At 34.8% G+C, this 25242-nt stretch overlaps 4 protein-coding genes across 9 annotated transcripts; 2 read left to right on the top strand and 2 right to left on the bottom strand.

Moving 5' to 3' along the window:
* Positions 1-5846: 5846 nt before the first annotated feature.
* LOC123224336 (late embryogenesis abundant protein D-34-like) lies at positions 5847-6987 on the top strand. Its single transcript, XM_044647972.1, has 2 exons — positions 5847-6578; positions 6670-6987. The coding sequence occupies exons 1-2, from the start codon at positions 5955-5957 to the stop codon at positions 6829-6831; spliced, it is 786 nt and encodes a 261-aa protein (XP_044503907.1). The 5' UTR covers positions 5847-5954; the 3' UTR covers positions 6832-6987.
* Positions 6988-9812: 2825 nt separating this feature from the next.
* On the top strand, positions 9813-10865 carry LOC123223125 (transcription repressor OFP16-like). Its single transcript, XM_044646213.1, has one exon. It carries the CDS (start codon positions 9973-9975, stop codon positions 10675-10677), a length of 705 nt encoding a protein of 234 aa, XP_044502148.1. The 5' UTR covers positions 9813-9972; the 3' UTR covers positions 10678-10865.
* A 3029-nt stretch (positions 10866-13894) lies between these two features.
* On the bottom strand, positions 13895-15461 carry LOC123223633 (40S ribosomal protein S18-like). Of its 3 annotated transcripts, none has more exons than XR_006503824.1 (4): positions 15346-15461; positions 15083-15264; positions 14609-14797; positions 13895-14423 (listed from the first exon to the last, which is right to left on the bottom strand). XR_006503824.1 is itself a non-coding variant. In XM_044646902.1 (2 exons), exons 1-2 carry the CDS (start codon positions 14896-14898, stop codon positions 14318-14320), a joined length of 396 nt encoding a protein of 131 aa, XP_044502837.1. In that variant the 5' UTR covers positions 14899-14953; the 3' UTR covers positions 13895-14317. The 3 variants fall into 3 exon arrangements, 1 of the variants encoding a protein (XP_044502837.1); XR_006503825.1 differs by having other exon boundaries at positions 15166-15264; XM_044646902.1 differs by lacking the exons at positions 15083-15264; positions 15346-15461 and having other exon boundaries at positions 14609-14953.
* A 600-nt stretch (positions 15462-16061) lies between these two features.
* Positions 16062-24511, bottom strand: LOC123223632. Of its 4 annotated transcripts, none has more exons than XM_044646899.1 (10): positions 24253-24511; positions 21792-23998; positions 21074-21212; positions 20853-20935; positions 20185-20423; positions 19474-19560; positions 18419-18518; positions 17583-17796; positions 16468-17483; positions 16062-16388 (listed from the first exon to the last, which is right to left on the bottom strand). In XM_044646899.1, exons 2-10 carry the CDS (start codon positions 23994-23996, stop codon positions 16383-16385), a joined length of 4089 nt encoding a protein of 1362 aa, XP_044502834.1. In that variant the 5' UTR covers positions 23997-23998; positions 24253-24511; the 3' UTR covers positions 16062-16382. The 4 variants fall into 4 exon arrangements, with proteins under 4 accessions (XP_044502834.1, XP_044502836.1, XP_044502835.1 ...); XM_044646901.1 differs by having other exon boundaries at positions 16585-17483; XM_044646900.1 differs by having other exon boundaries at positions 16062-16413; positions 16585-17483; positions 24253-24510.
* Positions 24512-25242: the final 731 nt, after the last annotated feature.

Genomic DNA, 25242 nt, shown 5'->3' with positions numbered 1-25242 from the left:
ACAATTATCACCATTCCCTATTTGAGTTTATTAATAGGTGAGCATTCTTTTTCACAATCTATGATTTTGATATAAAAATTTTTAACTAAAACAACATAATAATTACAACCACTATTCAAGGTCACAAGCATCATCTCTTTCATAGATACACATACTTATTCAAACCAAATAAATTTTCAACCTCTACAGATAATTATCACGTATACATATATTTTGCGTATCATAAGTTAAACTATAATAAATTTTGCAACTAGAAGTATAGCCAAATTATTAACGTGGTTTAAGAGAATGAAAAATCATTTACTTACCTCTTTTTTGATGATAAAATCGATCTTCACATGGCTTGCTAATCCCTTTAACAACTCTTTTGCGATTTTTGGTTCAAACTTTAATAATCTCCCCTAAATTCTCTCTTTGTGGTTTGGAAATAAAGGCAGAATAATTAGTTAAATGCATCCAGGTTCCTTTTTATTTTCACTCAAGACAGTGATGTACGAACATGTATTAAAGACACACAAGTGTGCATGTCATTACGCAAATAAACCCATATTCCAAAATCTTCGCAAGACACATCTTTGTCCAAAATTCAAATATGTTGACGATGCATAGACATGCATTCCCCATGCATAGGCATGCATATCTCCCAAATTGAGCCAAATATTAAATAAAAAATGGGAAAGGATGATTTTCCCCTTTTTCACTACAAACATAGCGTATGTGGCCTCCCCACACGATCATGTGTTATGAATTTTTTATATATACAATTATTTAAGTATTATTACAAACATACATAGCTAAAAGATGAAAATACCCTTAAACATACCTAAGGGTGTTATATTTTTTAATTAGATAACTAATGACATGATCATTCACCCTTAGTGTACAAATGTTTATCACTTAAAATTATCTAATATGGCATGCTATCTGGTTTGTCCATCTGGCATGATATGAATAGAAAGGTAATTTTAAGTGATGAATAGTTGTAACACTCATAAGTCCATGACAAGGTTAATTTTGTCTTTTCATATTAAACATAACAAGCCTCTAAAGCTTTGCAGGTGTAACCATGCCCCAAAACTATGCCCAATCTTCCTCTAAGATGTATTTCCTCACCATGGAAGTTATTGGTAAAACTTCAATATTTATCTGAACACTCTCCTTGGCATCTTAAGACCTAAAAGTAAAAGGAAGAAGTGAACACATTATATTGGAAGCATGGGTAGTCCATATGAGACTACCTTTAACAACTACAAGATGGTGTCCAATAACACATGGTATCTTATTCGTAATCTTATTGGTCGTTTACCATAATCCATATGAAGGACTTGTTTATCTCCCATTCTAACATAGATGAGTTGACAAGAATAAGGGTGAGCGAGTCTAGGTATTGTATGAATATTTCAAGAAACAAAACTAGAACTAGAATTTACTAATTACTAAAAATAGGAACCAAAACCTTGAATCTACAAGGTCGGCTCCTACCCGTAACCAATTGTGTAAGTTTCAGGTAGGTTTCGGTTTCAATTTCTACTTGCTCTTATATTATAGATATAATTTTGGTTAACTAATATTAAATTTACATATCAACATCAAGATCTTAGATAAAAGAGTGCATGATTAATTTGGGATGATAACACCAATAAAAGAGTAGAATGTGTAGCTATGAATTCATAAGTTACTTAAGTTAGCAGATGAGAAATTATAACAAAACCAAAACCAAAAAAAAAAAAAAAGATCAAAAGATGCATTAATTAGCAGTGGTCTCAACTCATGCATTATGTTGATGCACTAAACATGTCAGTGCAATGCAACAACAAAATTAAAAGTCCTTTGGAAGTTTGGAACCAACACACAACAAACACCAAAGTAAACAACATCTCACAATAGCGTACCTTGATTTATGTGATACTTTGATTCAGTTATTCAATCCTCTAAAAGACTAAACCAAATGAAGGAATAAGATTAAAGATTGGGAGAGAAAGTTTGAAAGTGGAGAGGTTGGGAGAAAGATAATTGGGTAAAAGGAAATAGGGTTTCCTATGAATTTTTTATTTTATCATTGGGTCAAGTGCCTAGCTTAGTGTATTAAATGAATGAATCAAATCAATTTGGTTCGATTTTAATTTCCAAGGGTAAGAAAAATTGGTCTTGAAACCTACAAGCTCCTTTAGTTTATTACTTGAATCCTACCTTATTTCCTTCAATTTTGGGTAGGAACTGGAATTGATAGTTTGATGGTTGATAGTTCCAGTTTCAAATGGATAATTTGCTCACCCCCTAAGTAGGAATATACTCTAAACAGTTTAACTATTCATAGAAGACTTAATTAGTTAAAGAAGGCATCAAGATGATCTCCTCATATCTACAAAGAGGATAGCAAAGTCATCGACTACACAATATTTGATCTATAAGATTTTCAAGAATCATACCATACCAAAAGCATGACTCAAAAACCCTAACAATGTTTCTACTTTAAGGAGCACAAAAAACCCTAAAAGTACACTCAAACAACATATTAATGAAAAAAAAAAAGACAAATGAAGTTAAGGAAAACTCACCTTTAGATTAAAAGTGTAGAAAATGCATTGGAATTGTGTTTGAAAAAAATTAGTTCAACAAAAGATGCAAGGGTTTTAAAAAGACTGAAAAACATTGAGACCTTCAGATAAATCTATTGCAAAAAGGCCTAAACACACTATTCTTGATTATTAGATGGTAAGCAATCTCTATCGTTTGAGCAAAATTATAACATCTCTCTCCATAAGTACTACCCTTTAGAGAAAAAATATTACTAATTAATATCTAAAACGTCTATTTAAAAAAAAAAACTTTAAAATGAACTCCTCACTAAAAGCGTTTAGAAATTGTTCTATGAAAACTAAAAATCCAAAAGTGAACAAAAGATGTATATATCACATGTAAAACTCATCTGAAAACATCTAAAATCATAAAGTAATATGTACATACCCTTAGATACAACTGTACAACTATTTTAAAACTTTATCTGCATAAGGCCAGAAGTAAACAATATCATACAGCTATACGCATATAATATAAATCATAGATAACTTGCTCTAGCTCATATCTATCCTCACTGACCTAACCTTGCCTCGTATCTACCCCAATCACCTCTACCAGTAATCATGAAAGGAAAAGAAGTAAGGGATAAGAACACTTAGTAAAGGGAAATAAATAAATAAATTATCTCCCTTTGAGGGAATAATTTGGCTCGTCTTTTTCTATTAAGGTCACACTTTGTCCTATTTAGTATCCATCTAATACTTTCTAGAAGCTGACTACAGGGATATAACACTTTTTTAAGTTTGAGCTCTCTCTTTTTTATCTCACTACACCAACTCGAAATCCAAACTATACTTTACTGCGAGCGGACCCTACTACAAATCTATGTTTTACTACGAATTTGTCCTACTGTGGACATACCCTATTGTAGGTAGTGTAGTATGAAGTGCTCTCTCACAGTTTGTAGTATGCATGCATTATCTTTTACTAATTTTGCTTCCATCTAAAACTGAAACTCATGCCCGAGCCCTTTCTTTCTCTTTAGGCATATAAAATATTATAGCGTATCTATAACCCATCAGACCATACTTTGGGGATAACCCTTGACTCTTGAGCCCAAATTTCCTTTCTTCCTTTTCTTTCATTTCTTTTTCTTTTCTTTTTCTCTCTTTTCTTTTCTTTCCTTTCCTACTTTCCAAGAACTGTAATTACTATTCGTTTGGTAGAGCAGTTTTTTTGTTCAAGCAATTTAATAGTTCAAACGGTCTCCAAATCATACAAACCATATATAATTGAAAAGAGGATTTAAAGAACTTTTCAACACGCTATAGCAACACTTATGATTCATCAAATAAAACAGTCAAAATGTGGGACGAACTCAGTGACAAAATTATAAATATTTCTCAACTCTCTGCCATGAACCAAAATCATACACATAGATACCCCAAATGACAAAACAACATCTCTCAACTTTAAAACTCCTCAACCATGTCATTTAACTCAACTCAATCAAGTATATATGTCTATTCATATCTATATATGTATCTCTATATCCTTTGTCATGGCCTTAACATTTATATATATAAACCTTTCTCTTTTGCTTCCAACGATGACCAATGCATCCATATAACACAAAATCATCATTTATAACAGAGAGCAAGGGAATCAAAGGCATAAAAAGTGAAATATAGACTTTATTTAGCAAATTTAGGGTAGACCAAGAATAATTCCACTTACTTTGCTTCAAGCCAATACTTGTCAAGCTTGCTCTCTCCTCTTTGCCTTACTTATTTTCTCACCAAGAACCACCTTAAATCAATGCCAAAACACACTAACATATTCATATAACATACTTTAATATATATATATATATATATATATATATATATATATATATATATAAATAAATATAGGTAAAGAAAAAATAAAGAGATCTTTTGGTTATCAAGGCCTCCAAAGTGTTTCCTCTTCTTTTTTTCCTTACTTTGTCTTCCAAAACCCCTTTAAATCATTGCCTTTTCTTCAAAAACAAAGAAAAAACATGAAAAAGGTTGAGTTTCTAGAAGATGATGAAAAAAGCATTTTGTTTTGTTTTTTATCCCTTAATGTATGTACATACATTTTTGGCTTATCATATTTACTTATCCTTTCTCTTTTTGTAAGTTTTTGTTTTTTTATATATATATACATACGTGTGAACATATATATATATATATATATATATATATATATATATATATATATATATATATATATATATATATATTTATTTATTTATTTATTTATTTATTTATTTATTTATTTATTTATTTATTTATTTATACATACATTTGAATATATGTATTTAAGATTGAAAATGTCTCAAAGTAAGGTCAAAAAATAAAAATGTCCCTAGAACGTACCTGAGAGTATTATAAAACCCTTACAACATGTGTCATCAATCTAATAATGTACACGAAATGTGCTCACTTAGACATCTTGGTGATGTGGATGATTGTGTTAGGCACACGACACAAGCATCTGATGCATTAAATACATGATACAAATATCATCATCACAATGAATTATAAGCCTACCTAGGTTTCATGTGTCATTTGTCTATGTAGAAAGATGAAGGATTTTTGAAGTCTTATTCATCCTCCAAAAACTATGCGATAAAACTCCTTCTTAAGTAGACTCATAGAACATCATTTAAGAGGCAATTAGTCATCTACTCAATTAGTGACCAAACATGCTATCTCTCTGCAGATAAGATCAAAATGCTCTCTTTATCAAAAAAACAACAAGAACTCAACTTAGCATTTCAACTCCTCAATATCTATGATATCATTTTTTTCATTTAATCATTTGTCTACAAAGGATAACTATGTTTTTTTCTATAAAACTAGGACAATCCTTGTAATATAGTTATACATATAAGCTTTAAGTAGAACGTGGAACCACATTAAAATTCTATTTGTATTTAATTAATTATTCTCCCGTAATTATTTTTATATCCTATAGAATAAGTTCAATAATTTGAATGGCTATTATCCAACCCCAACGCAAGACTCACAATTGCCTATTTTCCATTAATGTACGAAATTGTCGCTGTGCGAAATTTTCGCATCAGCAGCATCATCTCAGCGATGCTACGTGTTCCGCAAATATAAGCACGTTTACGTCCAGGAAAGTGTGTAACACGTGGCAAATCTTGGGCATTTTAATCCCAGCTTCCTTGCCACCTGTCAAAAAACCTTCCACAAGTCTCTTTCATATTAGCACACGTGTACAGTTACAAACCCTGATGTCAAATTCTCCAGAAACTTTCAACTATCTTCAACCTTGTACTCAGACTACTTGTACGCAACACCTCGCTGCCACCTCCACACAACCGCAGTTATTATCTTGCTTTAACGTTGAAACTCTGTATAACACAATCTCTGTTGTCCAAAATGAGCCAGCAGCAACCACGAAGGCCTCAGGCCGACCAGTCACCCCAGCAAGAACCCATCAAATACGGGGACGTTTTTGACGTCTCTGGCAAGCTAGCATCCAAGCCCGTCGCACCACGAGACGCCGCCAGTATGCAGGCAGCCGAGAGCATGGTTCTCGGAGAGACCCAAAAAGGCGGGCCCGCTGCTGTCATGCAATCAGCAGCTGCGGTCAACCAGAGGGCCGGTCTTGTAGGCCGCGAGGCTGTTTCTGATATATCCAGAGAACAAGGCATAACCGTCGCTGAAACCGTCATAGATGGCAAACATGTTATCGTCGAAGCCATTGGAGACCAAATTGTGTGCCAATATGAGCAACCAGAAATCCCAGCGAGATCTACAAGAGCTGTTTTTGATTGTGATTCAGTCACAATTGGCGAAGCATTAGAGGCGACTGCTCTTTCCTTGGGGGATAAACCGGTGGATCAGAGCGACGCTGCTGCCATTCATGCGGCGGAGGTGAGAGCGAGCGGTAATAATGAAATTAAGCCAGGCGGGATAGGTGCTGCAGCGCAGTCTGCAGCCGCGCATAATGAGCGGGCAACGTTATTGGCAGATAAGACCACCATCTCCGAAGTTTTAGCGGTAATTCTTAGTAATTTTTTTAGAGATGGATGCTTTTTTTTTTTTTTTTGAAGGCTATTGTGTCTTAACCTTTTTTTTTTTTTCTTTTCAGGATGCAACTATGAAGCTACCTGATGACAAACCCGTGAGGCGTGAAGACGCTGACAGAGTGATTAGTGCAGAGAGAAGAAATAAAACTGATATGAGGAATACACCAGGTGGGGTGGCGTCTTCCTTGGCTGCAGCAGCTAGGATTAACCGAAACGAGATATGAATACTAATACTTTGCTGTTTTTGTTTGTTTACGGTTGATCTGTCAGTTTAATTTTCCTTCTTTATAACAAAAAAGAAATCATGTTTTCGTTTTTATAATATAAACTGCTTGTAATGTAATATCATAATATCAAATAGTAGTTGGTGCTTCTTATAATTGAGGTCGTTTTGCGCAACTTCAAGCAAATATGGTGCTGGTTTGGAGAAAGATGATTTTTGTTACTTTGTGGGCTATTCAGTTTGCGTTAAATCCTTATCGAATTCTTGAATATGGTCAACACTACATAGTTAAACCGATGACCATGCCCATCGCATGGTCGATTTGGACTGATTGTGTTGAGCTAGCCCAAACATTGCTCATCCGGCAAAGGTCTTTATATGTTTAGGTTGTTGGACCTCATTCAAAAATTTTTAAATCCGTACTTGTTTTTATGTCTAGTTTTTGACATTTCATAATCATTCTCATTTGCATGTCAATTAATACAAGTCCTCAAAACCTTCTTATTCGATTAACCTTATTTTATACATATGCATATATATATATATACATATATATATATATACATATATATACATATATATATATATACGTTCCTCAAAATTACATTATGCATTTGTTAAATGTAATTAAGGATGGTCCAATTAGTTAACTATTCCTAATATTTGTTTTGCATTTGATGTAATTGGTTATCTAAACTAAAAGCTTTAAAAGGGTGGTTTCAAAACAATTAACAATTGCACAACTCTTAATTTCGGCCACTTTTTATATTCAAAATTTTCTGTTTAGACGACATCAAAATCAGTTCCGGTAGAGTACTTACCCAGGCTGTTTGATGAGAGAATAGTATATGTATATGTATATATACAATATTAATAACTATCATGCGCAACTCGATTGGATGTACTAATTGTAGAATGGAGATGGGAGAAAGAAGCTGACAAGTCTCACTGACACTGCACAATTAGGCTGTCTAATGGGCAGAGTTCCTGGCAAAAGACAATTTGCTACTGTTCAACTCTAATATCTCAAACACTCCTCTGATCATATCATCAAGATGCCCTGATTATTGGGAGACAGAGAGTGTGCTTCTACAGCAACACCATCTCTCTTCCTGCTTCTTTCCTAACACGTGAAAATTGTGGTTTATATTATAATATTCACCCTAAAACTACTGAAGCAGCAGCAACAGATAGCACATTTGCATGCAGCGTGGCTGTGCGTATCCGATCACTTGTACTTCTTAATGTGTTAATTTTTCATGATTCAACTCAATAATTTAGTGTTCTTTGGCAGAATCGTAAACAAATACATTGCCACAGTGATCAGAAACAGCAGTTTAAAATATTAAATAGTCTTCTTAATTTGTTTTTATCTTTCTGCTGCAACTTACGAAATTTGGAATGCCCCACCTAAGAGATTTTCTTTCTTTTGTACATCACGTAAGTTTCTTGCGTGCATGAATTGACATTCACCGGTTGCACAAAATTAGAATATATGCAACTGTGTGTCCATAAGTTTCGGTGAATTAATAAATGAGTTAACTGTTAAGTGCTTGGGGGATCGTCAGCCTCATATATGACAAGTATTGTCAGTCAATTTTGGACTACCGATACGTACAAGCTAAGCTAGGTGAATATAAATATAAAAACTTGCTTGTTTTTATTGATGATGCCTATGGTAGAATGAATATTAATTAAGCTTGACAAATTCAAATACCTAAATATGTGTAACAAATTAAAATGAGAAGATAGATGGCTCCATTAATCAATAAATAAAAGTAAAAGCAAGGAGGACAATCATATAAATGTTCTCATCTCATGAAGCTGATGTTGATTTCTCACGCACATGAGTTTTGTTTTCTGCAGGCAGTGGTCACGCACTGCTGCAACAGTTAAAAGAAATGGTGGTGAGTTAGGGCAAACAGAAGCAAACAATTAGTTGGATGGATGAGGAATTGAAGAATTGAAGATTGATCCCCACCATGTGCGTGGCTGATCACAGTTTCAAGGTTGACAGGACCATGTTAAGAGTAAAATTCAGAAGTGAATATTAGGGGTGTTGAAGTGGGAAATAACGGAAGGAAGCAAAACAATGTGCAGTAATGAAACGCACCGTGTCAATAATTCAGAAGGATGAGGATGAACAAGAGCAGTATGAGTTTATTCTAAAAAGAGGGAAAACTTTGGCTTGTGAAGGTTTTCTTGCTACTAAGGTAGAAGGCAAGGCAGAGATGAAAGATGATGTGACGGTTTCGAAACCTGATTCTGGTTGGTATGATTGATTTTCCGGTGAACAGTGGAAATTACAACATTTATTAATTTGATTACTCACCCAATCATCTATTAATACGAAATTATAATGTTCTTCTTCAAAGGCTACACGTTAATTGAGGGAAAGATCACCCTAATTTATTATAAGCATTTATTTTCCCTGTTTTAATTACATGTTATTAAAGTAAACCCTAAAAGATGATTTCATTAACCATCCAAATCATTCAAGATTCTACCTTTATAAGATAGCTTAATATGAAAATTTTTTAATTAAAGAATAGAAAATAATATTATTTTTTGAAAAAAGACAAGTGAGAAAAGGGAAGAGATAATGAAAAAAGAAGGAATGATTGATGTTTCTAATTTCTTCAAATAACCTAAAGTTATAACAAATTAATAACTTGATAAATTTTCGTCAGGGAAAGCTAGTGGGGCCCAAGACCAGAGACAAGAGATCCTGTATTGTATTGTTTTGTATTGTATATATAGGTGGTGATAAGATATTCAGAGCCGTTTGATCAATCAGTCTCTGAAAACTGATTTTATCAGTAGCCGCCAGTAAGTGATTGATTATGACGAGTCTGTAAAAATAATGGAAATTAAGCAAAACTTACCTTCTCTCACGCGCTTTTTACCCTACGTGCCAATTATAAAAATGATATGTTTTAGGGCACTCCTCTCCTCTCAGGGAAAAAGGTAAATTACTCAATTAAATGTCACTAACCAAACTTATAATTGGCACGCTTCACTTTCGACGGAGACTTTTTAACGGCTGCTTGGACTCCCGCATAAATGCACCCTTAAGAGTTTCTCTTCTCCATTTCTCACACTCTCTGTTTCTTCTCAATTCTCAACAACGACAATAATAATAATGCCCACCACACATGGAAGAAACCCCCATTTGTGCTTCACCAAGATCAAACGTCCAATAAGGGCCCCCCAGTCATCCCCTCCCCTCCATCACCACCATCCATTTCTTTTCAGAAATTTCAACACTCTTTACGATTACAACTCCACCAACGCCCTCGACTCCACTTCCAAATCCATGACCCGCACGCATTCCTCCGACTCTATTTTCTCAGAATCCGAATTTCAATCAGAATCCGAACCCGACTTCGCCACCGTTTTCGCTTCTCAACGCTTTTTCTTTACCTCCCCCGGTCGCTCCAACTCCATCGTTGAAAACACACCGTCCGTCGTCACCGCTGAATCTTCCGATACGCCCGTTGGTATGATCAGTCCCACGAACGACGATTCGCACCAATCATTAGATGTTAATATTTTATCGGAAGATTCATTTCAATCTTTATTGATGAAGCATGCGACTGTTAAAGATAGTGTGGCGGTCCACACCGACTCGTCGGACCCCTACTTGGACTTCCGGCGATCCATGCAGGAGATGGTGGAGGCACGTCACTTAATGGGCGCGAAAGCCAACTGGGATTACTTGCAGGAGCTTCTTCTATGTTACCTCGCGCTGAATACGAAGAGCACGCACAAGTTCATTGTATCAGCTTTTGCTGATCTTCTGTTGAGTCTGATGTCGTCAGACAATAATTCTAGGGAGCTAGAGTAATTATCCCGTCATGGTCAGCGGCGGTGGAGGCGGCGGAAGCGGTGGTATTTAGTGTAAGTTTTGAAGAATTGTCGGTTGAAGGATAATGTAATGATTGTCTAATTTTTCGTTACATAAATATTTTGGCAATACATAATTGATAATATATGTGGGGAACTACAAAAGATGGTCCCCTGTTTCTGTCTTCTATTTTATCTATTAGCCAGCCATATCTTTCCCACCCTTTCCCTTGGCCCTTGTTTCAAAGCCCGCGGCAAAATCAAATTTTGCTTTCTTAATTGTTGCAGATAAACTTAAACTTTAGTTCTTTTATTAGTTGATAAATATGGTTGAGAGGTCTGCGTTGGTTACGTTCTTAGTTAGTAGCGTTGAGGCCAATTAATGAAGGGGGGTTGCAAGAGTTGTTCATTTCACTCTCTGCACTTTGTTAATTTTCCATTTTCTTCTTTATTCTCCTTTTGGTTGTTTGTCCATAGTTTCCAAGAGGATACTCATCCGACTGAAAGAATGATAATGATAATTTAAGGTAGAATTCTCGTCTTTACAGAAGGTTAAAGATAAAGCCAAATGGTTAATCCATAAAATAAAGTATAGAATCGGTGGTTTGTCTATAACTGGATTAAAATGAGCCTAATTGGACTTCATTTACCTGAAAAAAAAGGGCTACTGCCTAGTGCCTAGCAAAGACAGGACCAGGGAATCTTGATGTTGTCCTTTATATTTTGTCAATAGTGTTTTATTTTTCTCTTATAAAGATTCATATCAGCGATGAATAGATGCCATTGATAAGGACTTGTTTCTGAGGAGAAATGGTTTTTTAAAATTTGAAGTCGATGAACTCATCTGCATGTTTTGTTTTGATGGCAGGAGAGGTAGAGTAATATAATTAATGGGAATCTTACAGCGAGATCTCTCAATATGCAGAAAATTTTGAGTACTTGTAGTTGTTGTCTGTCATTTGCTGAAAAATAAGTTCAATATTGATTCAACTGGAAGAATTGCTTCTATTTCCTTAATCAGAAAATGATTTTACAATGGAGGGTGGCCTTCTGGGTAGATTTTACGTGAGAGTCATTTTCATGATGCAGGCATAGACAGTCTATCTGTCGGATTTAATTCTGTCATGTGAAGCTGTGCAGTCCAGTGCGAAATGTCTTGACATTTTTATTTCGCATCATTTTGTGGGCTTCCCGAGACGAGCCTGTGGTTTATTGGCCCAGGCTTGGCTGAACTCTTCTATTTTCTCTCTTTTTAGACTCTGATTATCGTTAAAATTTTATGAAAAATACTTAACCAAAACAAAAAAAATCAAAGTAGTATGAATCGTCATATCATAATGATACAAATTTAGCGCGATACATGCATAACACATAGGTTGATTTTAGAATAATATAAGGGCTACAAGACTATTTCCCATCCAAGTTTATGTACGATTTTAAAGTCATATTTACAAAGTTTGAAAATTTTAAAATTTTATCTATTGACCATTTGAGATTAAATTTTTCTATTAGAAATAAAAATAAAATCATCATTTTATTAATAATATTAAAAATATATAAGATTTATTATATTTTTTTCTCCTAAGTTTAAAAAACTATCATTTCATCTATCTTAAAGTTTTTTAATTTTGAAAAATCACATTTCCCCTTCTCTCAAACTCTTAGAATTTTCTTTTTTCCCTTCGACCACTTTCTCTGACGATTTGAAAAAAATGACGATGAAGCCTCTTTGTCAACGAAGAGATCCAAATCTCTTTATCAACGAAGAGATGCCAAATCTCTTCGTCGATGAAGAGATTTGGGTTTCAGATCTCTTCATCGACGAAGAGATATCTCTTCGTCGATGATGTAGAGATTTTTGATCATTTTATCCACGAAGAGATTTGAAATCTCTCAGATCTCATGTGCACTGACTAACTATGTATGGTAGAGAGGGGAGATCGTCGATGCCGAATATAGTATCTGGAGGGATGAAATTATTAGTTTTTCAAAACTATAAGAAAAAATATTATAAATTTAAATTTTTTTAATATTATTAGTAAAAAATTTTACTTTTATTTTTAACAAAAAAAAATTAACAAAAATTATATTATAGATGAGGTTTCAGATTTTTTGAATCCTATCAATGTGATTGTAAGATGATATCTAAACTTGGGTGGGACATAGTCCCTCGGCCAATAGTATAATTATGACCGACAAGCTAATCCATGAAAAGTTGAAAGTGCAAACTACCCATTTTTTGAGTTAAAAGAAGGGTAAATTAGACATTTAATAGTGAATGGATAAATTCGAAGACCAAGTGTGATCAGGTGAATGGATAAATTGGTATATAAGTCAAACTCCATAAATTTTGAATTAACATTGACTAATGATGTGACAATGAAAGAGTCGAGCCACAACAATATCAATCTGAATATTTTCATGTCACGTTACCCTGACACCTTTGCTTCTCATTTTGTTATAGGTACAAGGAATGACAAAGTATTCAATGTGCATTATTTTATGCATTTCAAATTTTTATTTATCGTAAATTTTATGTTGAGTGACTTAATGTCCCACCTGGGACACCATTAAAAGGGGCAATTAATTACACATGTAAGAAACAGGCGACATTGAGCCAAAGCTAGAATAACATACCCAGCCCTACATATTCACAATTGTGTTCTCTACAACTGAGTTGCTTCATTTTATAAGGGCACACACAATTTCTTCATGAATTGATGAAAATGACATTGACACTTGACATGTTTCAGAAAACTTTTGCAAGAAAGCTTTCATTGAAATATTCCTGCAAATATTAATATCCACACTAAACCATGTCATGTCATGTCATCAGCATTATTCATCCATTGAGAGTCCTGTCTGAAGACTAATGCCAATCATATCTTACCTTTTGGTTCAGGGTTAAAACTCTCAGCTTCATAGTTCTGGAAAAGCGGAATTTGATGCTTGAAAAGTATCATCTTCTTTAAATCTCTATTCTTCCTAATTAACAAATAATGCTGCATATATAAACATTTTTTAATAACTTATTTATATAAATTTATATGACAACATGTGATTGGATAATTTTAAAATAAAATAAAAAATAAAAAATAAACAATCACATCATTCAATTATATACCATCAAATTAGTATGCATAGATAGTAAGAAATTTTTGTTCATGTTTCACTCTTCCTAAATACAGCTCTTCAAATATCAAATATGTATCTCTCTATTCGTGCTGGGTGGTGTTCTTAGGTTTCCCTTGGTTCTACTCTAAACAAACAACACAACTCATGAAGAAGATGCACAAAAAGTAGCACCCCTCCGTGCTACTCTGAACTCACATGTGCACCAAACATTACTAGTTAATTATCAGGGTTCAATCCTACTGCTTCAGATACAGTCTTAACAATCAGAGCAATCCAAACCAGAAAAATCCTACCAGTACAAGTGAAGAGAAGCTCTAAGTTATAAAAATGATCACAACAGAGAAGCCATAATTTCATTTCAAAAAAATAAAAGCAAATCATACCTTTAAAAATCAAAATTGAAAGAAAGCATGTGAATTCTCTTGTACATTCTAAAAGGTAAATCCTACTAAAACCATTGAAAACAAAGCATGGATCAACAAGAAGATCAAAATTGGGAAACCAGATTATCGTTTCTTGGAGACACCAACAGTCTTTCCTCTGCTGCCAGTGGTCTTGGTGTGCTGCCCAGGCACTCTAAGACCCCAGTAGTGACGATGACCACGATGATTCCTGCCAGAGAAAACGTCAAGCAAAATAAATAATTGCAGAAGATGAAAATGACACCTGCTGAGATATAACCAACAAATCACTTTGGAAATAGGCACCACTATGTTGATATACAGACTTCAAATATATAATAATAACCAATTGTCAATCAATGGAATCTGCTAGTCTAAAGAGTCCCAAAAATAGACCTCATCTTCTTCAAACGTTCAAGAGCATCTCTGAGCTTCATATCCAAGGCATTGGAAACAACCTGAGAGTACCTTCCATTCTTATATTCCTTCTGCCTATCCATTAACCAGTCTGGGATTTTGAATTGGCGAGGATTTGCAACAATTGTCATAAGGTTCTCAAGCTCCGCGGCTAACAATTCTCCGGCTCTGTGGACAACAAATTCAGGAGTCAGAGACCTCAGAAAAATCCAAGCAATTAAAAAGAAAAACAAACCCTCAATATCACTACTGCGACTATTTTCTAACATCACCCATTCAAACCATTAGCAAGTAACCACAAATCAATCAGTACGAAACCACAAACAAATTCAAATACAGGTGCACAAGATATAATAACAAATTGATTTATCAAAAAAATGTCATATTCTTTATCGAAATCTTATAGATAATAATTTTTCAACAGATAATATTGTTCATGAAATATATGATTACTTCGGGGAGAAATTGAAGATACTTCTTGTTCATGTCAACATCAGCCTTCTTGCATACAATGTTGGCAAAGCGACGGCCGATACCTTCAATGGAGGTTAAAGCAAACATGATTATCTGCTTCCATCGACGTTCGTGTTGAGTAAACGAAGAATGTGTTGAAAATCTTCGTTGGCTACCAAAGACTACACAAGAATTGATCCGATCAACAAGGCCGCATCATTTAGCTTAGATTCTCTAAGGAGAAATATGAAATATTAACTTACCATTCTTAGGTTTCAGATTTGCACCAGCAGATTGCGTGTGAGTGACGACTTTCGAATGAAGGGGCAGTGAGGAATGCAAAACCCTCGAAATATCAAGTGTAGCGTATTTATAGTTTATGAGGCAATGATATCACATTGCCAGGACAATTTTACTTTTTATTTATTCCGCTCTCGTGAATATTAAGAGTCAACTCGGTTCCGTGTGACGCTCAATTCAATCCAAAATTAATTTGACTCAAATTCAATTTAAATTATTTTTTAATAATATTATTTATGTTTTTATTAATAATATTTATTTCATCAATAACCTTTGAACAACTCTAACCAATCAAATAAATTCAAACTAACCATTATAGATTTAAGTTTAACTTAAATCAATCTATACCCAAACTCGATTCGATTAGACTCAAATTCAACTTTGATCTTATCACATCAAAACATCATCTCACACTCTCATATAATATATTATACACTAATAAATGATACAGATATAAATACAAAAATTAATATATTATCATATAATTAAAATACTTTGAATTAAAAAATAAAATGTCAACTAACCACATGGTTCATCAACATTTGTTCAGATGTTTATACTGATTGTTAATAAGATGCAATATTACTCTGTCCCATAACAAGTACTAAAACTTAATACCATGTTAACTCCATGTGACAGATGAAATATCAAAAAAGAGATCACCCAATACAGATAGGAATGGTCAGAAGAATGACTATTTTCATAATATTGCCATGAATTGTTTCATTTACAAAGGGGCATGGATGATGTTAGAAATACACAACCCTCAGTGGCAGCTAAATCTAGATTTTAAAGCTACGCTATGCAATACCATTTCGATTACAAGGCTCTGGCTAAACTGTACTTCCAAAAAATTGCAAATTCTGAAAATTTGACTTCCCAAAAATTAAGACGCCTGCTTTGAGCCTTCAGCTTCACCGCTACAAAATGAACCTCAAAAAGCTGAAATGCTATGATAATGAGAAATCACTTGTCCAAGCCCGTCATCCGGTTACCTCGTTCATTTCTACCATAAAAAACACACCTGATTTCTACAGAGCATAACAAAAACGAAATCAATTAGCCTGGTTAGATAGGATTATCACCTCAGGGGTACCACATGAGTTGCCCCCACCAGAGGCACAGTTTACACCCACACCAGAACCAGGACTCAAGTTGCACAAAGCTTCAGAATTGCAATGTGTGACAGTTGAATGAATAACCTGAGAATCTGCCCCAGGGTGCATTGTAGACTTGGTATTCATCTGAGAGTCATCAGCTATAGAGTTCTCAACAAAAGAACTAGAATTATCAAGATTTTGTAGAATTTGGGAGGTGGGTGAGGAAGCTTGGTTAATACTGCAACTGGGGATGTTGCTACTCTTCTGCAGCAAATTGGTACAAGAGCTTCTGGTAGATGCACGGTACAGATCAACTGATGCTGTAGACGGATCCAGGGAAACAGCAAGGTTACTTTTTACTACATCAGTGTCAACTGTCCTTTCACCTGACTCAGATGTGACTAGCGACTGTTGAGGACCATTAATAAACTTTGCATTGAGATCCACATGATTTGTAGCCTCCGAATCATGAGCGACAACATTCTCACTAGAAGGTTTTAATCTCTGTAAAATGTTCAGATCCTGATGTTCGATAGATTTACTGGCATCAGATGCAAGTGCCTCGTCACAGGAACTGATGTGTTTAATGATGCTATTTTCTATTTGAACATCAGATGCACTGCCTTCAGTAGTCAATGCAGAAGCATCAGGACATTTTCCATGATCACTGGGAACTTCAGTTTGTCTAAAATCAGATGCAGAACCCAGAGGACTAATGACAGATTTATCATTCCCCTTCACTACATTATGAATCACACCCAATTGGTCGATACATTGTGTATCAGTAGTGGATTCTGGTAAGTTGACAGTCTCACTCATCACATTAGATGTATCACAGGACAATCCATCAGGAAACTGCAAAGTGGATCCAATGACAGATTCATCAAGTTCTGTATCTTCACTACAAACATTCAAATCAATCAGATATAAACGTTTCCCATCCGAATTATGTGCCATCTCATCAACGGTTTGATGCTTCTTAAGTTCTTCGGATTTTACACCTACAAAACATACACTGTATAAAACACACTAATGCATAATATGAACTGAGATTAGAATGAGTTTGTGTGCGCATTGGTGTGTGTTCTTCCATTAAGTACCTTCAACAGGAACCATGCTTTTCCCAATAAAATGATGTTTCAGCATTGGTTTCTGCAACAAATCTACACCGGGGAACACCAATAGATTCATGTTCTTCATTTTGTGCTTGCTTGACACTTCTAGGGGCTTGAAACCAAAAACTGAAGTCCATGTTTCTGTGAGTTGGGAGATTGCAGGAATGACTAACTTCTCAACATGTAGAGAGCAAAGAACCTGATAATATATAAGAGTTTGTATGAAGAGAAAAACCAGAATTTGAAACCAGTAAATAGCAAGGTCGAGAAGATAAAAATTTCAAAAAAATAAATGAAAATCTACAAAAACCCACATACAAATACCAATATAATGGCACTCTGTGCACACTTTAATTATTAATATGGACATCTACATGTGTTTCAATGATAAAACCTTAATTTTTTATTTATGAAAAAAAAGGCACTCTTAAATAATTTCCACAAACTACAGATTACTCAATGCATAAATATGATGAAAATCTATTAGCAAGGAGACCATAGAAAGCTTCCAATAAGAAGAGAGTAATAAACAGTTACTAAAAGGGGATGGTCAATGACATTTTTTTCAAACAATTTTGAATGAGAGACCAATGCTTTTTTAGCAACTAGGGTTTCATATATGAATGATAAATGCACCTCGAAATTGAATTAAATGCATCAAAATGGATTGATCCAATGGTTCACAAGTATCATATTTTGTGAATAATAGAAGTCACTGATCCTAACTATTAATCATATTCAAACTGAGTCTGGTATTGATCTGCATCCCAAAACAAAGTGAAGCAGATGAGAGCAGAAAAGATTCTTGATTCTTTACATACAGATTCAATTCCATTTAAAAGCCGACGGCACATTCCTTGACGTCTATACATGTGGCGCGTCCCAATAAAGGGCATCTCTGCTAATTCATTTCCATGGATCCTATTTGACAAAATATAAATAATAAATCGTCAGTATTTAATTCTTTTCAATGCCAAAGAAACACATGCAAAATCGACAATACACAACGGAAAAGAAAGTGTTACTTCGTATTCAACTTGGGCTAAACAAAAATGATCTTAAGAGAAAATAACAGACAGATTATGTGATTGCAATCACATCCTAAAGTCCCCGGGTAAGAGGTTTTGCCATGAAAAGTAATTTATCCCTCTCCATCTCAAAGTACATGATGTCTCTGCCAGTAATTGATTATGAAACCATCTCTGAATTTATTTCAAGGAGAAATAAATGTCAAGGAATTACAAGCTCCATCAACAAAAACTGCATGAAACTCAACATTAGCCCAATCAACATAATAACCAGTGCCCGTAGCTTTCAGAGGAAGTGCAAGGCTACTCAGTCTTCCAATGTTGAAGGCCAACAAGCAATAGAAAAAAGGAAGGAAAAAAATTGCAGTAGTCAGAAGTGGTTCGTTCCTACATATGACAACATAGTAAAATAAGTTGACCTACACAATTAATGCTGGTTGATAACATAATCAAAATGGATAGTCTGTACAGCTGCAACCTAATGGACCATCAATTTTATCGGACTTGAAATAAATTAGAATATCCAAAAGGTAAAGTTCATAGAAAAGGAAAGAACTCAATTTCCAAAAGCTGCACATTTCCTAAAAGCTACAATTATTACACAATAGCTATGATAATGCCAAAAAATGAATCTGTTTACATCACAAGTACGATCAGTTATAATCTGCTTATAGGCAGTTAAATAATTCCATGCTTACTTGGATGTATGAATACTAATCCATGTATGCATTCATTCTTTCCAATCATATAGCAAAGCTATTTCTACACATGTATCAAGACAATTACAAAGCACTGATGTACATCACAAAGCAATTAAAGCAAATAAAATAAAATCCACAGGCATATACCTAATGGATGCTGCAGAGATGATCTCATCATCTCTCTCTAGAATTGCTGTGTAAAAACTGCTATAATTTAGACGCTTAAAGTTTGACCTGAAAAATGAGATGAGCGGTTCAACAGAATACAGAACAATTATAATTCAGCTATAACAAATAATTAACAATATTTATAGGAATAATCTGTGTTTACTTTTAGTATAGAAGCTCACCAAATATACAAACTAAGTACACGGTAATTTGTGTTCCAACACAAGCAGAAAGAAATATAAGAATTGTAAAGAATCGCATTTTGTTCCTTCCATGAGTTTCTTGTATTAACAATGTAGTCTATGGTTTTTTATTAAAATTGTTTAAAACTCAACTAAGTCAATAATAGCACTCAAAATCACAGTGAAGTACCAAAATTTCACTTGCACATAAACACACACCATGACCGTAATGCCAGCTAGATGAAAAATTAAATCTTTCATTATAGTAGTAACAAGTATACCAGCAAGATTGTAGCACTAGACACACAACAAGAATAGAAGCAATGACATAAAATTCTATGTAGAACCTGTCAGGGGGAAAGATGTTTAAACTGAATTATAAACAACAATGGTCAATAAAACCCCGAACCATTTGAAGCAAAAATTAGAGACCAATTGCAGTTCAATCTGTCAACCATGTGCAAAATGGTCAATAATGCACACAAACATATAGTGCAACCGTGCTTACCCAAAATTATAGACAATATTCTGTATCAGATTAACTCCACTCTTGTGGTCAGGAAGAGGCAAAAAGCATTCATCCATAACAAATAATGCAACAGCTAACTTGGCATTACATTCAACCTTCTTACACACATCAGTGCAAACAAGATCTGAACCAACATCAGACCGATGGATAAGAGTGCATGTATACCCATCTTCCAATTCATGTTTAACCCCAAGAAGGTTCTCTAGTCTCAGAAATATCTGCACATCAAAAACAACAAAATCAATTTCCAATAAAAAATAAAGATACATTAATTTCCCCAACAGAAAAACCTACTTAACCTAAAAATTAAAAGAAATACTAAAAACACTATTTTCACAAAATAATTTCAGGTGTATGCAACTGCCACAAATGTCTCAATACCATATCCAATCAAGCATACGTTTTTCTGCTTCAGGTCCACTGCAAGGCTATAAGGACCATTGAGCCATACATAGGCTAAATCTCCCATATCCAATAAAAGTGCTACCATGGTCCAATGCAGTCTATTCCCAAGTCTCAAATGCTATATGCAATAGACTACATAAAGCTTCAAATGACAATCCCCCAGAAAAAATAATGCTTCTAAATATAGCAAAGCGAAAATGACATCTGGTAGACTAACTAAGTCAGGCAAAATGAAATAGGACCTTTTGACATTTCTTTCCACAGAAGGACAGACTACTAGGATCATCATTTGTAGCATCATCTGCCTGACAACAGCTTGGATGATCTACAACAAAAAAAACAAAACACTTAATTTTTTGAGCCAATGGTACTCCCTTCAGAAAATGTTAACAATTTTGAGAACACTTACGATAATAACAAACGAATATATGACAAATGACATTTAAGAAGATAGAGTAAATACATTTTTCTTCACACAAACTGCATATTAGTAATGCCGGTACAGCGGAGTCCTTATCATCCATTTGGCAAGTATTATCATCAATTCTCCCACAAAATTTGCAAGAACAATATACACAATGCCACTTTCCAGAAGGGAATTTCTGCAGTAAGAAAGAGGGGGGTACAAAAGGAAAATGCAGATTACTCATAAGCCTAAAAAAACCCGAATTAAGCATATTACCACACGCTAATGCTGAAAAGACATGTCTAAAATTTAGTCATAATTTCAGTCCTTATTTCAAAGAAATTTTGTTGTCTTTACTCCTGCATATACTATTAGACTACACCTGGTAATGATAAACCGAGGCCATCAACCGAAAACATGACCACGGCTGATAAAAAACTGATTCAGACCTTCAGAACATGTCATAGAGATAATATATAAGAAAACAACCAAAAATATTTTGGATACATTCAAAGTATAGCATTTTCATTTTCATTTTCATTTTCATATTAAAAGTAAGTGTTCAAGCACCAAACATTAAAGAATTTTAATGTCAGTTTCCAAGATTGTCTCAGCAAGATACCAAATATAAAAGATTTTTTTTTTTTGGTAAGTAAATATAAAAAATTATTTATGCTAACTATGTCATGGAAATTCTCCTTTTTTTCCAAGTTCATCAAAACACAAAACTTAAATTGTGTGTGCTTTCTATATTTATTTGCTGAGGTATACATACTATTATGTCCAAGCAGTTTTGATGGAAAGTTGACGGGCAACCGTCACAACAGATTAAGTCTCCACCATCTCCACATATACCACATGTATCATCATTTGGGTCTTCACCACCAAAATCAACAAAATGGAACCCCTTACATTTGGACTCTTCTTGTTTGTTCCATGAATCTTGCATGCACTGTAAGAGGGAAGTTCCAGACTCCAAGTAGAGATTTTGAAATGGATAACAGGGCTTGCTACTTGCATGAGCCTCAAATTTGGGAATTGATAAGATTTCATCACAACAATCACAATGGATTCCATCTTTTGTAATCTTGCCCTCTAGTATTTGTCGTGTCTTTCTGGGGTTCAAGTATTGCACTTTCCCATTAAGTGGCACAGTGCCCAATTCAACCATCCAAGCAAGCACAGTTCGCTTACCCTCATATAGAAGATAGCTATCACTATCAGACTCTAATCCCTCCACAGTGTTGCGGGCCAACAAAGCACATCGCTTCCTATTTTTTGGTTCTTGTTGCTTACGCTTCCTGGCTGTCATTGGTGTTCCTTTGTGTGACAGAACAACTAAATTGTCCTCACAAAGTGAAGATTTCCTTTTAATTCCCCTTTTCAGTGACTTGCCACCTGAACTGTCAGCAGAACTCAGTTTTGCTCTGGACAGTTTTAGTTTTTTCTTGTTCTTTGTAGTAACTGTATCACCATCTGTGTCCTCATCATTAGCTTTTTTCTGCCATCTTCTCTTATTCTTATCTGACCTGGTCTTCTGAGTTTTTCTCTCAAGTATTTTGAGCTCGTCCTCTGGTATTGGAGTAAATGTGAAACTGCTCCTGGCATTATGATCCCCCTGTTCATAACTGAATTTAAGAGACTTGTAAGCTTTGGTGACTGACCAATGAGTTTTCCCTTCAGGATTTACATATACCGCATCTTTGTATTCTCTACCATTCCTAGGCCGATACTCAATCGTCCAACCAGCAGCAAAAAGAAGTCTCACTATTTGGTCTCTTATCAACTGTTTTGCTTCACTTCTAACCAATGCTTCCTCTTGCTTAGCTTCAGCCCTTTTCTTTTCACTCTGACCCTCAGCTTTCAAGACCCTTACTGCCTCTGATGTCAGCCTTGACAAAGCCTCACTATCCTCTGTTTCACATTTAGAAGGTGCAAACCTCTTCTCATTCAATCCTTTCCCATTATCTCTCTGCTCTGGCACCCTTCTGCTTTTTCTAAAGCCATTTACCTTTCTTCCCTTACCAAACTTGGGCTTCAAAACAGTATAATTAGCATGGTCCTTGCGTGGCCTCCCACGCTTACGTTTCAAACACTTCCTTCCCTCACCATAAGCTTCTTCACTGTCATATGCCATTTTGTGGGGTCTACCACACTTATCTTTCATTACCATCCGCTCATCCCCATCGCACTTAAATTCTGACTTATTTCTTCTCTCACCCTTAGCTTCATCACTATCATGCAGTTTTGGGGGTCTCCCACGTTTAACCTTCTTCCTCGCTTTATCATCATTAGAATCATCACTAGATTGAATGTTAGGGGGTCTCCCACGCTTACCTTTCACCTTCTTCTTCACCTCCTCATGATAAATTTCATCACTCTCCTTAACTTTAGGGGGTCTCCCACGCTTACCTTTAACCTTCTTCCTCACCACACAACCAACAGATTCTTCACTCTTTCGCAATTTTGAGGGCCTACCACGCCTACCTTTTACCTTCTTCCACACCTCACCATCATGAGATTTATTACACTCTTCCACTTTCATTTTCATATTCGCATCTCCCTCTTTGATTTTTAACCCCTCTTCTCCACATTCAACTTTCTCTGACCCATCTCCCTCCTCAATTTTTAACCCCTCCTCTCCACATTCAACTTTTTCTGAACCGTCTCCCTCTTCGATTTTTAATCCCTCCTCTCCACATTCAACTTTCTTTGACTTGTCTCCCTCTTCAATTTTTAATCCCTCCTCTCCACATTCAACTTTCTCTGACCCATCCCCCTCTCCAATTGTTAATCCATCCTTTCCACATTCACCATTCTCTGACCCACCTCCCTCCTCAAGTTTTATAAGTTCTTTCACAGAACCAGACCCATAAGAACGCTTTAGATTGTCATAATTCACTTCAACTTCTTCCTCCGGCAAAACCTTGTCTTTCTGCACTTGCACGGAGCGCTTTCCAGATCTCAAACCCTCTCTCATCCCTAAAAGACCAGCACAAAACCCTAGCTTTAAAAGATTTTTCCTTTTCAAAACAACTTCAGTATAATCAACCCAAAACACAAGGAAGAAACTTCCATTACTGTAAACAAAGAATTCAATACGAGGAAGAACAAAGTACAGTGGACGATCTTAAGCATTACAGATGACTAAAAATTTAAAGAAAAAAATGGAGAAAAAGAAGAAATTTAATCACATTAAATGAAGAAAACCAGAAGCAATGAAGATGTCTACTTACCAATGCGTCAATCGCACGACGTCGTACAAGTGTAAAATCTCCTATTGAATGTACATGGCGTTTCAGATTCTGAGAAAAAGGAAATTATTGCCAAGACTGAGAAAACGAAGAAGGAAAGTGAGACAAAGAGAGATTTTGGGGATTTTATTTCTTTAAGGTTTTAGGGGTTTTTTTAATTGGCTGGCATGTAACAATACTACGACGGTACAGAGTACGAGAGGGAGTAGGATGGGCGGGATTGTCATTTTATATCGTCCCTTCTTTTCAATTTCCCTCCATTTCATTTTTTCTCCAAATTAAAAAATCAAATGCTTTCATCTTCCACCCGTCGCCGCATTGATCTATCTAAACCTTTTCATAATGAATACGAGGCTCACTTCACTCCACCATAACACTAGTAAAAAGGGTGTTCTGCCATTCCACAACATCTTTTATTTATTTGATTTATTTTTAAATTAAAAGGAAGTTTATTTTCACTCATTCTTTTTATATTTACTCAATCCACTCATAGTCATTTAAATAGTAAGTAGATCTAATGTTAGTCATATAAATGGCATGGTGATAAGTTACCAACTTGTTTATCAATAGCTTACATCAAGAATTTAAGTATTTTTGTATTAATAGCTCGTGTAAACTTATTCATATTAGTGTAGGCATTTTTCCATAAATAGGATTGTAGTCTATATACACTCAATACATACAAAAGATTATATAAACTATTTTGTCTTTTTATCTCTGGATTATTCTAATATGGTATCAAAGTTGTTATTCCAAGTCATCTAGAACTTATACCATTACTAATCCTTTTACATTGCCAAACATACCTTTATTAGACACGTTATTGTTATTATGGATTCTTTATAACCGTTATTATCTCAACCTTTAAATACTCTCTTTTATTGCCTAAATTCATAAACTCAAGCAATATCCAAAATCTTTGAGTTAAGACAATCATCTAATTGAAAACCACAAAGCAAAAAGACATTGCAC

Source organism: Mangifera indica, chromosome 8 (genome assembly GCF_011075055.1).
Source record: "Mangifera indica cultivar Alphonso chromosome 8, CATAS_Mindica_2.1, whole genome shotgun sequence".
NCBI lineage: Eukaryota > Viridiplantae > Streptophyta > Magnoliopsida > Sapindales > Anacardiaceae > Mangifera > Mangifera indica.
The sequence above is the reverse complement of the archived record's forward strand: the minus strand, read 5'-3'. Positions and strand labels throughout refer to the sequence as shown.